This window comes from Phyllobates terribilis, unplaced genomic scaffold, assembly GCF_046119375.1.
Source record: "Phyllobates terribilis strain yellow unplaced genomic scaffold, ASM4611937v1 Scaffold_1__5_contigs__length_1240528914, whole genome shotgun sequence".
NCBI classification, from domain to species: Eukaryota; Metazoa; Chordata; class Amphibia; order Anura; family Dendrobatidae; genus Phyllobates; species Phyllobates terribilis.
The window spans coordinates 190,234,692-190,250,977 of NW_027362761.1; the positions used below are offsets into that span (position 1 = coordinate 190,234,692).

General features: G+C 45.3%; 1 protein-coding gene across 2 annotated transcripts in view; it reads left to right on the top strand.

Annotated features, from left to right (window-relative positions):
- The first annotated feature begins 2,882 nt into the window (after positions 1-2,882).
- The window catches only part of VPS13A (vacuolar protein sorting 13 homolog A), a 221,736-nt gene continuing 208,332 nt past the window's right edge, over positions 2,883-16,286 (top strand). Inside the window, exon 1 of one of the 2 annotated variants that reach the window (XR_012314200.1) lies at positions 2,883-3,105. Coding sequence is in view for 1 of the 2 variants with exons in the window: in XM_073670791.1 (XP_073526892.1) it covers positions 3,006-3,105 (100 nt within the window). In the remaining variant the exon portion in view is untranslated. The remainder of the gene's footprint in view (positions 3,106-16,286) is intronic. The other variant, XM_073670791.1, reaches the window with a different exon arrangement.

Consider the following 16,286-nt stretch of genomic DNA (forward strand, 5'->3'; position numbering starts at 1 on the left):
GTACAGGTGTGGGGGGATTGCTGCTCTCTGCACAGGTGTGGGGGGGTTGTGGCTCTCTGCACAGGTGTGGGGGGGTGCTGCTCTCTGCACAGGTGTGTGGGGATTGCTGCTCTCTGCACAGGTGTGTGTGAGGATAGCTGCTCTCTGCACAGGTGTGTGGGGGGATTGCTGCTTTCTGCACAGGTGTGGGGGGGTTGTGGCTCTCTGCACAGGTTTGTGTGGGGATTGCTGCTCTTTACACAGGTGTGTGTGGGGATTGCTGCTCTTTACACAGGTGTGTGTGGGGATTGCTGCTCTCTGCACAAGTGTGTGTGGGGACTGCTGCTCTCTGTACAGGTGTGTGAGGGGATTGCTGCTCTCTGCACAGGTGTGGGGGGGATTACTGCTTTCTGTACAGGTGTGTGGGGGGATTGCTGCTTTCTGTACAGGTGTGTGGGGGGATTGCTGCGCTCTCCACAGGTGTGTGAGGGGATTGCTGCTCTCTGCACAGGTGTGTGTGGGGATTGCTGCTCTCAGCACAGGTGTGTGAGGGGATTGCTGCTCTCAGCACAGGTGTGTGGGGGGATCGCTGCTTTCTCTACAGGTGTGTGGTGGGATTGCTGCTCTCTGCATAGGTGTGTGTGGGGATTGCTGCTCTCTGCACAGGTGTGTGTGGGGATTGCTGCTCTCTGCACAGGTGTGTGTGGGGATTGCTGCTCTCTGTACAGGTGTGTGTGGGTATTGCTGCTCTCTGCACAGGTTTGCGTGGGGATTGCTGCTCTCTGCACAGGTGTGTGTGGGGATTGCTGCTCTCTGCACAGGTGTGTGTGGGGATTGCTGCTCTCTGCACAGGTTTGTGTGGGGATTGCTGCTCTCTGCACAGGAGTGTGTTGGGATTGCTGCTCTCTGCACAGGTGTGTGGGAGGGATTGCTGCTCTCTGCACATTTGTGTGTGAGGATTGCTGCTCTCTGCATATTTGTGTTTGAGGATTGCTGCTCTCTGCATATGTGTCTGTTAAGGGATTGCTGCTCTCTGCACAGGTATGTGGGGGATTACTGCTGTTTGCACAGGTGTGTGTGGGGATTGCTGCTCTCTGCACAGGTGTGTGTGGGGATTGCTGCTCTCTGCACAGGTGTGTGTGGGGATTGCTGCTCTCTGTACAGATGTGTGAGGGGATTGCTGCTCTCAGCACAGGTGTGTGGGGGGATTGCTGCTTTCTCTACAGGTGTGTGGTGGGATTGCTGCTCTCTGCACAGGTGTGTGTGGGGATTGCTGCTCTCTGCACAGGTGTGTGTGGGGATTGCTGCTCTCTGTACAGGTGTGTGTGGGGATTGCTGCTCTCTGTACAGGTGTGTGTGGGGATTGCTGCTCTCTGCACAGGTGTGTGTGGGGATTGCTGCTCTCTGCACAGGTGTGTGTGGGGATTGCTGCTCTCTGCACAGGTGTGTGTGGGGATTGCTGCTCTCTGCACAGGTGTGTGTGGGGATTGCTGCTCTCTGTACAGGTGTGTGTGGGGATTGCTGCTCTCTTCTCATGTGTGTGGGGGGATTGCTGCTCTCTGCACAGGTGTGGGGGATTGCTGCTCTCTGCACAGGTGTGTGGGTGGATTACTGCATGCTGCACATGTGTGTGGGGGGATTGCTGCTCTCTGCACAGGTGTGTGGGGGGATTGCTGCTCTCTGCACAGGTGTGTGTGGGGGGATTATTGCATGCTGCACAGGTGTGTGTGGGGATTGCTGCTCTCTTCTCAGGTGTGTGGGGGGATTACTGCTCTCTGCACAGGTGTGTGGGGGGGATTGCTGCTCTCTTCTCAGGTGTGTGGGGGGGATTGCTGCTCTCTTCTCAGGTGTGTGGGGGGATTACTGCTCTCTGCACAGGTGTGGGGGGATTGCTGCTCTCTGTACAGGTGTGTTGGGGGATTGCTGCTCTCTGTACAGGTGTGTGGGGGGATTGCTGCTCTCTGCACAGGTGTAGGGGGATTGCTGCTCTCTGCACAGGTGTGTGTGGGGATTGCTGCTCTCTGCACAGGTGTGTGTGGGGATTGCTGCTCTTTGCACAGGTGTGTGTGGGGATTGCTGCTCTCTGCACAAGTGTGTGTGGGGATTGCTGCTCTCTTCTCAGGTGTGTGGGGGGATTGCTGCTCTCTGCACAGGTGTGTGGGGGGATTGCTGCTCTCTGCACAAGTGTGTGGGGATTGCTGCTCTCTTCTCAGGTGTGTTGGGGGATTGCTGCTCTCTGTACAGGTGTGTGGGGGGGGGTTGCTGCTCTCTTCTCATGTGTGTGGGGGGATTGCTGCTCTCTGCACAGGTGTGGGGGGATTGCTGCTCTCTGTACAGGTGTGTTGGGGGATTGCTGCTCTCTGTACAGGTGTGTGGGGGGGATTGCTGCTCTCTTCTCATGTGTGTGGGGGGATTGCTGCTCTCTGCACAGGTGTGGGGGGATTGCTGCTCTCTGCACAGGTGTGTTGGGGGATTGCTGCTCTCTGTACAGGTGTGTGGGGGGATTGCTGCTCTCTGCACAGGTGTGTGTGTGGGGGGGGGATTGCTGCTCTCTGCACAGGTGTGGGGGGTTGCTGCTCTGTGCCCGACCAGCAGTGGTAGCCATTTTGTTCTTTCAGAGGGAATTGCTTGTCATGCAATTAGCGAATGTCCAAAACGAAACTAGTAATGGCAGGGACTGAGAGGGCGTATGTGGAGATAAGGCCGGGTGACCTGTTGTTTTCTGTATTGGCACAGCTGCCTGATGCCAGCCATGGTGGGGGCAGAGCACTCTGCGCTGAGGGACAAGTACGAGGTCAGACATGTCACCAGCCGGGGGTGGCACCTGGCACTGGCAATCATACCACCTTCCCCCCGTCCTGCCTGTGACAGCACAAGTTGTGCGACTTTCCTACACATGGCCGAGGTGGGCGGCGCGGTGTGGAGGGCGGACCGGGCGTACTGCGCATGAGGAGACCGGGGCGGGCCCGGCAGTAGTGTGTGAGCGGTGGGGATACCGGGGTGACACCCGGGAGCAGGGAGCCACCATGGTGTTTGAGTCTGTGGTGGTGGATGTGCTGAACCGCTTCCTGGGCGACTATGTGGTGAATCTGGACAGCTCGCAGCTGAAGTTGGGCATATGGGGCGGTGAGTGACACACCCGGGTCCGTACATAACAGCACACTGCTAGGTGACATGTGCCCCCTGGCTGCAGACCCCAGGCAGCTCATGGATTGACAGGCGGAGTGCCAGCTGTGCCAGGGATGGCTGCACGTCACTGCTGTCTGATTTATTCCTCCCATACTGTAGGCACGTTACACCAGACAGCTGGCAGCACTGCTGGGCTATGCCCTATTTATTGTCTGTGTGCCCAGGAGTGGCACATAGCACCTCAGATGTGGCATGTGCCCAGGGCGGGTAGTGTACCCCACGTGTCCCCGACATCCTAACATGCAATGACCTCTCCACAGGGTGGTCCGACCTGCCATACATGTACATCTTCCTGTAGGGCGGGGGCACACAACCTTGTCTGGTCCTAGGGCCACATTGCTCCATCCCCGTGGCCCATGGGCAACAATAAAGCATCAGAAACCTCCCAGCACACATGGCTAATTGGTGCTGATTCCGTGTTTAGGACTCCCACTTATCCGGACAGAGGTCCTCTTCTCTCCCGTTCACAATCCAGAAAGGAAGATTCAGCTTTCTCCAGTGTAGTTACTGCCAGTCCCTGGCACAGACAAGCGTTGGCCTTCTTCCATCAACTACAATATGGCAGCGCAGGGCATGGCCGCTTCTTTACTTCATCTACTCCCTAACTAGGGTCACCGACATGGTCCCACACCATTAATAGTTACCCATCCTAATGTGCTGCCCGATACTCCTCTACTCCCTGTCTGCAACCAGATAGCTGAGGGCCACACAGAAAGACACCAATGGTCGTGTGTGGCCCCCAACCGCAGGTTGTAGACCCCTTCTGTAGAGAAAGGGGATGCTGTAGTAAGGCTCTGGTCATAGCTTGCAATTAGGGGTCATTGTGTGCTATGGCTACCCAACGTGCCATGGATTATGCAGAAAGCGGTGGAGGCCACTATACAGCTTCAACAAGGGTTTCTGGACGTATCCTCAGCTGAGTGAAGGGGTCATGGCGATCCGACAAGTGCTGTGGCCCCACCATTATTTACCTTGTACAGCTCGGTACAGTAGATGGCGGTTGTACATGGTACTGCATCCTCGTCATATTTAATGGCCACTACCTAATGTACAGTGCTGTTCCCTGTATCGGTCAAGGGACAACCACCACGGGCTGCCAGTGAGTTAGATACTGGCCAGTTTTTACTCATACTATATTCCCATACCTGTACTGAGTATTCTGTATTTTGGTTTATTTTAAATCCACCATTCAGATCCATAAGGACCTTTTATATTTAGTGCTATTTTTCATGGTCTTTACCAAGTGGGTAATGACAGGGTAAGGCTATGTTCACATGTTGCGTTTTTGGTGGGGGGGTTTTCCGCAGGCAAAACCTGCTCTCTTGGCAGTAAAAAAAAGCTTCGTCGAAAAAGCAGATTTTGCTGCTTTTTTGTCACTGTACATTTGTCTCTTGCACATGCTGATGATAAAATTTAGTGCATAATAAAGTAACCTGATTCAACTTCCTCAGGTATTGACATCAGAAACGCAGTAAAACCTGATACCTGCTTTTTTTGCTGCTTTTTTGCACTACCCATTGTTTACTATGAGTGAAAAACGCTGAAAGTGACATGCTGCACTCTGCAAAAATACATCTCTTTGACAAAACAGTCAGGGAAAAAAAAACAAGTTATGTACATGAGATTTCTGAAATCTCATAGACCTGTTCACCTAACCAGAATGCAATAGACCAAGGACCAATGACCAGTCCAGAAATCGTAGTCCCTTTAACATGTGAAACCGGCTGCAAAATAAAGGCTTCCCACATGGGTATTCAGCCACAGGTTGTGTGCTGTACCCAATAGAGAAGGCAGGAATGCTTTTTTACGGTTTCTGCCTGTTTGATGTCTGTATATATGCTGTGTTCCATGAGTACTGTGTATACATAGGAAGCGGCAGACATCCCAGTCTACTAATGCCTGTGATCATCTGATCGCTGGGACAACTGTCAGATGACAGAGCTGCTGATTCTAATCACCCTGTTTTCCTATGTAAATGGGGCTAATGTGACTGCCCTTGTTCCAAGGGAACATAGCTATTCGTATAGTGTCACATTGACGTTGTGCACTATAGCTGGGGGAGGATGTAGTGCTATCATAAATACTGTATATAGATACTTATTTCTGTGGCTGGGCTTCATAGGAGAACATCAGTTTCACTATATACTGGAACACTGTAGTAGAAGTGATCAAGTCCCCTAGTGAGACTAAAAAATAAAGTATTTTTTGTTATAAAGTATAAAAAAATAGAATGTGTTTAAATCACTCTCCTTTTCCCAGCTCAAAAATAAAGAAATTATAAAAAATAAATAAATATATTTGGTATTGTGCTGTTTGTAAAATTCCGATCTCTGAAAATATAAAATTATTTGAATCCTATATAAAGTGTCATAAAGAAAACAACAACTGATAGTTCAGAATTGCTGTTTTTTTTTAGACTCCACATTTCCCCAAAACTGCAATACAATGCGATTAAAACCTAAAAATGGTAACTAACAAATACAGCTCACCTCGTAAAAAAAAAAAAAAAAAAAACAAGCCCCATATCACCAAATCTCAGAAAATGGCAACACAAGCCAAATTTTTCTTACAAATATCAGAATTAGGTTGTTAATAAGTGACATTTTCACTGACTTTTTTTGCGCAGCATATTTGGTGCTTACAATACAGTGTTTTAAGTACCAGCATATTCAATGAGATTTCTAAAATCTTGGGGTTTTTTTCTGCGCGTACTTTGAGCCCTGCTGCGTTTTTGCTAAGACGCAGCATTTCAATTCTTTCAGCGTTTTTCAACGCTGCAAAAAAACGACTGCAACAATGCGACAAAAAATACGCGTATTGCAAAAACACAACATGTGAATATACTCTTAAAGTTTAAAGAAAAATGATTTTGTCCAGCTTATTTTTACCACATTATGAACGCCATAAAACCCCCAAAATAATGTCGGGAGTCGTTTTTTTTTTTTTTTTTTTTTTTCTACTTTTCACCGCACTTGGAAATTTTTCAGTAAGTTACATAATAACATTCAAAACTACGGATCGTTCTCCAATAAACAACCTTCCATACTGCTTTGTAGACGGAAAAATAAAAAATGTTATGGATCTGAAAAGAGCAAAAAAACGGAAGATGGCCCGTTCAGGAAAGGGTTAAATGATTGCCAGTGTTGTTTCCATTTCTTTTCTTTTTTTTTTTATGAAACTTGCTATGTATTTTGGGACACATTTTAGATACACTTCTGGCATTTCGATTGTATATTCTCAGTTTGCCCGCTAGCTATGCAGATACTTTGTCTTCTGTGATAGATACACTGTGATTGTAGTGACAGGTGCTCTCCTGATGTGTCCCCCCCCCCCCCTCCACGCCTGACTCACATAAGGGTGTAGGGTTGACAAAAGAAATGACGTTTGACTGGTTTAGTAATACCAGCGTGAGGCTCTGCAGAACAACCATACATTAGCCCAAAAGTATGCTGGTCTCCATTCTGCGATTGCCACACAGACCCTGCTGACCAGCAGAACGGTTGTGACTTGTTTCATACATTTGCACGAGGAATAACAAAGAAAGAGTGAGTTCTAGGAAAAAAATATACTCTAGCAGCTGGGAACTCATATTTACTAAAACTTACTGTATGAGGGCCGACAGATCCAGGAACTCCTTCAGGCACCTATGTTTCTTCATGTACTCCAAAAAATAGTATAATTGTCAGTGTTTTGGATCAGATTTCATCAGTATTTGATCAGTGTGTCAGTTTTTTACAATCAAGTGTTTTTCAGGAATCTATAAATTATGAAGCCCCTCCTATCCATTACAGCAGTCCCCAACCTTTCTGACCTTGAGAGTCACGTCCAGCTCCCGAGAGATGGTCGCGAGCCACGTCCAGCTCCCGAGAGATGGTCGCGAGCCACGTCCAGCTCCCGAGAGATGGTCTCGAGCCGCGTCCACCTCCCGAGAGATGAGATAGTCGCGAGCCGCGTCCAGCTCCCGAGAGATGAGATAGTCGCGAGCCGCGTCCAGCTCCCGAGAGATGAGATAGTCGCGAGCCGCGTCCAGCTCCCTCCCCCTCACAATAGTGGTAACCAAACCCCCGTTGCGAGTATGATGATAACCAAAGCTTTTCCACAGAAATCACCCTGAGGCCACGGACCCACAATCAGTATTCGGTCAGTATTTTTTCTCAGGAGTGGGAGCCAAAACCAGGAGTGGGTGATAAATACAGAATTGGTGACTTGTTTCTAATATACCTTTTCTCTGATTGTTACTCACCTGGTTTTGGTTCCCACTCCTGAGAAAAAATACTGACTGAATACGGACCAAATACTGATAGTGGGGCTGTGGCCTCTAGCAGTATACCAAGATCTAGAGGTTTCCACAATACCCCCATTGAGTATTCTCCCATCTAGCACTCCCACCACACTGTCGCATCCAGTTTCTAGCACCTCCTCTGACAGGTAGTATCATCCTGTCTCCAGCGTACCATACTTAAATTATCGCTAAACCCCTAAGAGCAGTATATGTGCACCCAGATCTGCTCTTTTGTGCAGGGCTACTCAGAAAATTCACCATTTTGAGATGTGCTCTTCATACCTGTTTGCTAGACCTGGAGCAAATGCACCAAGCTGGCAGACAGCTGCGAACCACAATACATGGGACCGTGAGCCACATGTGGCTCCCAAGCTACAGGTTGGGGACCTCTGCATTACAGTGTTAATCACAGAAAGCTCATGGATTGTACAGTGATGCTGTACGTGTTTTGCACTTTTCATCCGTACTGCCGGTAAAAAACTAACATGTCTCCATGGTGTCTGCACAGACATGCAGTTTCCAAAAATCACAGACATGTGAATAGCCCTATAGATTATGATGGGGACATGTTCTAGCCATGAAAAACACGGATATAATACATATGAAAAAACTGAATGATGGCAGTATACTGTAGGGCAAATGTGCTTCATGGCATAACTCTGTGGGGGCAGACGTCTATCACAGCGGCAATGAAACTAGTTAGGAAAGTGTTTTCCCTAGTTTGAGGCACAGCTAGGCACATAGAGAAGGGAGTCTGTAAAACCAGTGTCCCATGCTACAGAGGTCACCCTTGTCGCAGATGGATGGATTTACACATTGTCATCGTAACTTTAAGCAAAGTGCTTAGCGTTTTTTCCATGTGTACCAATAGTGGAGTTCATGTGTTCATTAATTTCAGAGTGCTGTACAGTGTTTGTATATATTACTAAGATATAAGGAAGACTGCTATGTAGGCATACTTCCCCTGCGTGTAAATTGCAAAAATGATATATTGCTACATGAGCACTATTGCTTTGTGTAATATTTTAACCCTATGCAGATGCTACTTGTTAGTAGTTTAAAGGGAATCTGACACCAGGTATTTGCTACACCATCTGAGAGCAGTATGATGAAGGGGCAGAGGCCCAGATTCCAGTGATTTATCATTACTGGGCTGCTTGCTGCAGTTTTGATCAATTCAATGTTTTATCTGCTGCAGATTTATTAGTTCTCTGTGTTCTGAGCTCTGTATAACCCCGTCCCACACCACTGATTGGCAGCTTTCTGTGGACACTGTGCATAGGCAGAAAGCTGATGGGGGCGGAGTTATACAGAGTTCACGAATATAGAGGACTACATGGCAGAAGCTTTACTAGTCCTCTAGTGATACTCTCCTGATAATGAAACTGTGTTTTTAGCAAAAACTGCAGCAAGCATTAGTGACACATCACTGGAATCAGGGTCTCTGTTTCTACGTCATGCAGCTCTCAGATTAGCTGGCAAAAACCTGGTCAGTGTTTCCCTTTAAGAGAATTTTTTTGCGCAGTTATAAATTGCACGTATGTGGAGAAGGTACATTGCCCTGAGTCTTAAAATTGTTCCTTTGTATAATATTTGTAGAATTAAATAAAAAATAGTGACAACTGTGGTTCTAAAACTGATATTTGTGTTGTTGTTGTTGTGCTCCTTCCATCACACTAAGTCTATTCTAAAGACCCGGCCTCGTGATTACCCAATTTGCATGTGGATATTGAGGGCGTGACAGAAAATTCCATTATGCAGGTGTCCTGTGCATATCTCTAAAGCCTTCTGGCTGTGTTTAAGTGAACCTGACACCTGATTTATGTTGCCCGAACCTTGGGCTGGAAGAATCCGACACTGGCTGCATTACTGCATCCGAGTATTGTATGTTTTACTCTGAAACTCTGCAGCATTTCACAGAAAACATACTTTGATAAGCCTACCAGGGACCATACTTCATGAATGACTCGCCTGAGGCCGGACCCTGGCAGCTTCACCACGTCCTACTTCCCTACACTCACAGGTCTGTCCACGTATACATACACATGTACGGAGAGACCGGTCAGTCATGTGGCAGGCAGAAACCACCAAGAATCTGCCTTATGGAATAGTCATTCAAGAAGCATGGTCCCTGGCTAATCAATTTATGCTTTCTCTGAAATGCTGACGCGTTTCAGAGTAAATCATACCTGTCTGTAATAATGCAGCAAGTTTCTGATTCACACAGCCAATGGTTCCCGCAGCATGAAGCTGCTGTTCGGTACCCTTTTAAGATGGATTTTCATTTTCTCCTTTGCAATAAGCCACTCCACTTGTCAAATCTAGACTTTGCAAGTCCTCTTCAGACTTCAGGAGTAGCACCTGGCTGATGGTATACAATAGAGGGCCCATGAGCCCTATACTTTCTAATTGAAAATCTCAATTTGGCTCTCACTTTCTTACTTATAGGAATAATTAGGACAAAGTCTAATTTGCTCTATGTCCCTCAGACAGCCATGAAGTCCCACCATGCAGGGATGCATTTTTTATGATTACCTCTGGATAAAATATGATAGCTTGTCAATTGGTTTTTACATTGAAATAAAAATTGGCTACATAGTATTGTAGCATTTTGCGCTTAAGTACAGTAGAATAGTTCTCATAATATGCTACACAGTTAAAGGGATTTTGCCCTACTGATGAATATATTTATTGTATTGAATACATCTTAAATATAAGCAGCATTTTATGAGAATTGTATGGTGCTATTATTAGGCATTGTGGACTTGTGTGTACTGCATAGCAATATTAATTGTTCCCTGTATGATGGTAGTGTTTAATCACTGTTGTATGTTATGTGTGCACTGTGTGGTGGTATTGTCGCAGTAGTACACGTGCACTATGTTCACTATATTACAGCATTATTTTAACACTTTATTAAAAAATGACATAAAAAATACATTTATAAATCTGTACCAGCATGTATTTTTTTTTTTTGTGGTATTTTTCCTGATTTCTAAAAAATAAACATAAAATACCTTATACTCTATTGAAATTGACACGATCTGACAAATGTGTGATAAAAAGACAATCCTCAAACTTTTTTTTTTTTTTAAAGGGAACCTGTCACGTCCTAGTTGCTATGTACATTGCCCCCATAGCGTTGTTAGTGAAGCAATGTGCATCACTAACCAGCTGTTTTCATGAAAATCGGTGGTAGTATAATGAGGTTATAACGTTTTATATACTTTGTCTTACCTGCTCGTATTCAGTCATAGGGGTGTGATTCTCATATTCAGTCCTGGGCGGTCGCCACGTTCAATTAGTGCTGGAACCGCCCATGACATTTGAATGTTGCTCCTGGCAAGTTCTCGGTATGAGGGGTGCAGGCGCATTTGCACACGTCGGGCCGCTGGTCCAGCGCGTGCGCACTAAGGATGTGTGATCACCAGCTTCAGTGCCCACGCGCTGTGATCTGTGGCTCCCGGCACGTGCACAGTGACACTGCAGCGGTGACCACACAATACATTGACCACGCACGTGTCGGGAGCCGCAGGTCACAGCGCGTGGGCACTGAAGCTGGTGATCCCACATCCTTAGTATGCACGCGATGGACCAGCGGCCCGACGTGTGCAAATGCACCTGCACCCCTCATACCTAGCACTTGCCAGGAGCAATATTCAAATGTCATGGGCGGCTCCAGCACTAACTGAACGTGGCGACCGCCCAGGACTGAATCTGAGGATCACTCCCCTATGACTGAATCTGAGGATCACTCCCCTATGACTGAATCTGAGGATCACTCCCCTATGACTGAATCTGAGGATCACTCCCCTATGACTGAATCTGAGGATCACTCCCCTATGACTGAATCTGAGGATCACTCCCCTATGACTGAATCTGAGGATCACTCCCCTATGACTGAATCTGAGGATCACTCCCCTATGACTGAATCTGAGGATCACTCCCCTATGACTGAATCTGAGGATCACTCCCCTATGACTGAATACGAGCAGGTAGGACAAAGTGTATAAAACATTATAACCTCATTATACTACCACCGATTTTCATGAAAACAGCTTGTTAGTGATGCACATTGCATCACTAACAACGCTATGGGGGCAGTGTAGATAGTAGCTAGGATGTGACCGGTTCCCTTTAATTTTGACTTCTTACACCTGCACTCTAAAGGGCTGACCTTTGTCTCTCAGCTTCACTCTAAGGCCTCCTTCACACATCTGTTTTTTGTGTCAGTATGCGGTCCGTTTTTAAGAACTGCAAATACGGACACATGCAGACCCATTGTAAATGGTGGTGCGCACATGTCAGCTTTTTCACACTGACCGTGAACCACGAGAGTATAATACGGTGGATATGATATTCATAGGACTTGTCTATATATTATGCCAAATAAATAAATATAAATACATCATGAGGGTAGAATAAATTAATTGCAGAGGCTACATCGGTATGCTTTAACCTCTCAAAAATAGAAAGTCTTTGGTAGATTTAGATCTTCAAATAATATTGGGATAAGGGTGATATTGGAAACATTGCCTTCTCAGTCTGCTATGTGTCACCCTGTACCTCATGACATTGTGTTTTTTAATTTCCTCTCATAAGAGCCTCAGATATTTCACAGAACTCTGTGTGGCTTTCAATCTAAGTACTTTATCATCAGGGCTGTGGAGACTGTAAGCCAAACCTCCGACTCCTCAATTTCCATGACACAGACTCCCTCATACATGGCTCATGTTTAAGTGATAAATTTACTGTAGCACAGATTAATCTCAGCTAAAAGTCTAGACCCTTAGATCAGGAATAGGACATTTATAGGACATTTCATAACTTTCCCAAATTCTTATGAAAAAATATTCCCCACAAACTGCATTGAATTACTGTACCCAATTTATTATATATTTTAGGAGTTGGAGTCGGTCCATTTTATACCGATTCCGACTCCACCAAAATGGACTCCGACTCCACAGCCCTGTTTATCATACTCTGAAATCGACATTAGTATGTAAACCAAGAAAAATATATATCTTTGTACAGTGTTAGCCAGTAACCATTAAAAGGTATCAACCACTGAGGACTCTCAGAGTTAAGTTAATTATTTATCAGTGTATTTTTGGAATAGTGAATGAAACCAGAAGACACAGAGAAAACCTTGTTAAAGGAAACCTGTCACCAGAAATAACGCTGTTAATCTGCAGGTTAACAGATTTATTATGCTACCCGGCGCTTGCGCACAGCTGAATGCAGCGAGGAGAAAATTAACTTTATTCTCCCCGCCAGCATTTGGTTTCAATCATGGGGGCGGGAGTGCCGGGAGTTCGGTCATCGCTCTGAGAATACAGAGTGGCCACTGTGTCTGCGTCCCCTGCCCTTACTGACAGCTGGCCACAATGCGGTGGGAGTGTCAGTCAGGGCTGGGGGTGCGGTTACAGCGGCCGCTCTGTATTGTCAGAGCGATGACTGAACCTGCGCCGCCCCCGTCCACATGACTGAAACCGAATGCTGGCAAGGAGAATAGAGTTCATTTTCTCCCCTCTGCATTTGGCTGCGTGCACGCGCCGAGCTGATTAACAGATTTATGCTGCAGATTAATCACATATCTGCTGGTTAATAGCGTTATTTCTGGTGACAGGTTCCCCTTGAGGCAGGGGTAGAAGAAAAACTTAATGTGTGTTTCCTTGGTCGGATTCAAGTACAAGTCCTCAGAGTTCCCTGCAACATCATTAGCCGTTCAGCTACAGTACTGCCCTATTAAAGAATGTTAAGGTAACTGGACTTTTCTTTCCAGTTGTTCGGCAGCGCATCAGAATATCTCCAATGTAGATAATATTTTTTATTTTGCAGTTAGATTCAAAAACCTCTGCATTCTGATTTTATATGCAGGCATACAGAAGTTGGTAGCATGCTTTATGGAAGCTATGTTACTGCCCAATACAAAACATAGCCCTTAAAGGCGTTCTCTGCCACCTATTCCGTATTGGGAGAAAAGAGGCCCTGCTGACATGGCAGGTATCATATACACAAACTGTCCCAATGAATAGCACAGGTGCCCATAGCATAGACAATACCTCGCAAGTGGCCAGGAACAGCGCACCAGCACTGCTGGTAACCCACACACCTTTACCATCTGTCAAACGAATGCTTTTTTGGACGTTTCTCTTGTCTAAACAGACACGTTCAGAAAAATACTCCATTTGTCACTGTAGTCTATGGCCCGGTTGGGGGTTCGTCTGAATTCCATATGAATTACGGTTTTAGGGAGATTCAGATGGAACGCACTGCAAAAGTGCAGTGTAAACAGGGCCTAATGCGTCACTATTCACATATGATAGTTGTCCAGTCCCTTCTCGAGTTTGACTGGTTTTGCTCCAATGTGTAAGGACTGTTTTATTGAGCAGCTTTCCCTGTGATTTACTGCAGTATTACTTATTCACTGTTCAACTGCAATACCATTAATGGGAGCATATAGGTGAATTCAGAGCATATTGTTGAAAACATGCATTAGAAGAAAGGTGTTATATTGTATAGGTGTGATCTCATTTAAAGGCCACGGCCCCACTATCAGTATTTGATCAGTATTTTTTCCCAGGAGTGGGTGATAAATGCAGAATTGGTGACTTGTTTCTATTATACCTTTTCTCTGATTGTTTCTCACCTGGTTTTGGCTCCCACTCCTGAGAAAAAATACTGATCAAATACTGATAGTGGAGCTGTGGCCTCTAGCAGTATACCAAGATCCAGAGGTTTCCACAAAAATACTGACCAAATACTGATAATGGGGCCATGGCCAAAAGTAATAAATGTATGACCGCTCGAGGTCTGATCAAAGGGAGGGGGGCAAAGCCCCGTGTGTAACTCATGAGGAGAGCTGTGAATATAGTCTACAATGCGGAATTGGGTTTCTTCACAAGGACCTGTCTAGAATTCATTGATTCCAAAAATATTTTGTGTTCCTTTTTTGTAGTAAGAGTTGAATTAAAGTAGTTGTCCCATCTTGGACATTTAAGACATCTACAGGAGACCATCATCTAGCTGATAAACCTGGGCCGAATAATGCAGAGTGGGCTCATTTGTATGCGAGTTCTGAAGACTTGGAACTCCCATACAGATTGAGGCATTCATGCACAACCACTTTTCCACTGATGGTGGGCTTAATATGTAGTTGCCTATTTTTAAAAGGACCAAAAGTAATTGGACAATAATCCCAAAAGCTCCTTAATGGGCTGCATGGGTTATTCCCTCATTAATCCATCATCAATTAAGCAGGTAAAATGTCTAGAGCTGATTCTAGGTGTTGTATCTGCATTTGGCAGATGATGCTGTGAATCCACAACATGCGGTCAAAAGAACTCTCAATAAAAGAAAAATAGAACATCATAAAGCTGAAAAAATGAAGAAATCAATCGGGGAGATAGCAGGAATCTAAGGAGTAACCAAATCAATGGTTTGGTACACTCTGCAAAAAAGAGGGCACTGGTGAGCTTGGGAACTCCAAAAATCCTGGACATCCACAGAAGACAACAGTGGTGGATGATCGCAAAATCCTTTCCATGGTGAAGAAAACCCTTTCACTACATCCACCCAAGTGAAGAATACTGTCCTGGTAGTAGGTGTTTCAGTATCTAAGTCTACCATAAAGAGATGTCTTCATGAGAGCAAATATAAAGGGTTCATCACAAGGTGCAAACCATTAATCAGCCTTATAAATAGAAAGGCCATATTAGACATTATAAGAAAAACGTCTAAAGAAGCCAGCCCAGTTTGGTAAAGCATTTTTTTGGACAGATGAAACTAAGATCAACCTGTACCAGAATGATGTGAAGAAGAAAGTATGGAGAAGACTTGGAACTGCTCAAGATCCAAAGCACACCACATCCTCTGTAAAACACGGCGGAGGCAGTGTGATGGCTTGGGCATGCATGGCTCCCAATGGCGCTAGGTTACTAGTGTTTATTGATGATGTGACCAAAGACAAACGCAGCCAGATGAATTCTGAAGTGTACAGGACTATACTCTCTGCTCAGATTCAACCAAACGCAGCAAGGTTGATTGGACGGTGCTTCACAGTACAGATGGACTGTGACCCAAAACATACTGCAAAAGCAACCCAGGGGATTTTTAAGGCAAAGAAGTGGAATATTCTGCAATGGTCGAGTCAATCGTCAGATCTCAACCACATCGAGCATGCATGTCATATGCTTATGACAAAACTTTAGGCAGAAAGACCCATAAAGAAACAACAGAAGTCAGCTGGAGTAAAGGTCTGGCAAAGCATCACAAAGGTCAAAACCCCACATTTGGTGATGTCCATGGCTTCCAGACTTCAGGCAGTCATTGCCTGCAAAGGATTCTCTACAAAGTATTAAAAATGAACATTTTATTTATGGTAAAGATAATTTGTCCAATTACTTTTGAGCTCCTAAAATAAGGAGGCTTTGTAGAAAAATGATTGCAATTCCTAAATGTTTCACAGAATATTTTTGTGCAACCTCTTTAATTAAACTAGAAAGTCTACAATTGAATTGCATTGCATATCAGTTGTTTAATTTTAAATCAAAAGTAGTGGCATGCAGAGCCCAAATCATGAAGATACGATACGGTCAGTGTCCAAATATTTCTGGACCTAACTGTAACTCTCTAACTCCACTTAGACATCTTGGCTGGGGTCATCCTGCTCAATTATTCCATTATTTATCCATCTTTTGGTTTTGGAAAGAAATATAGCTTCTTAAAGACATCATGTTACTATCTGCAGGAATCAAAAGCAAGATTTATGCTCACACTATCCTTTTCCGCAGATTTCGGATAGCTACTGTAATTTATGGAATTTATTTTTCAT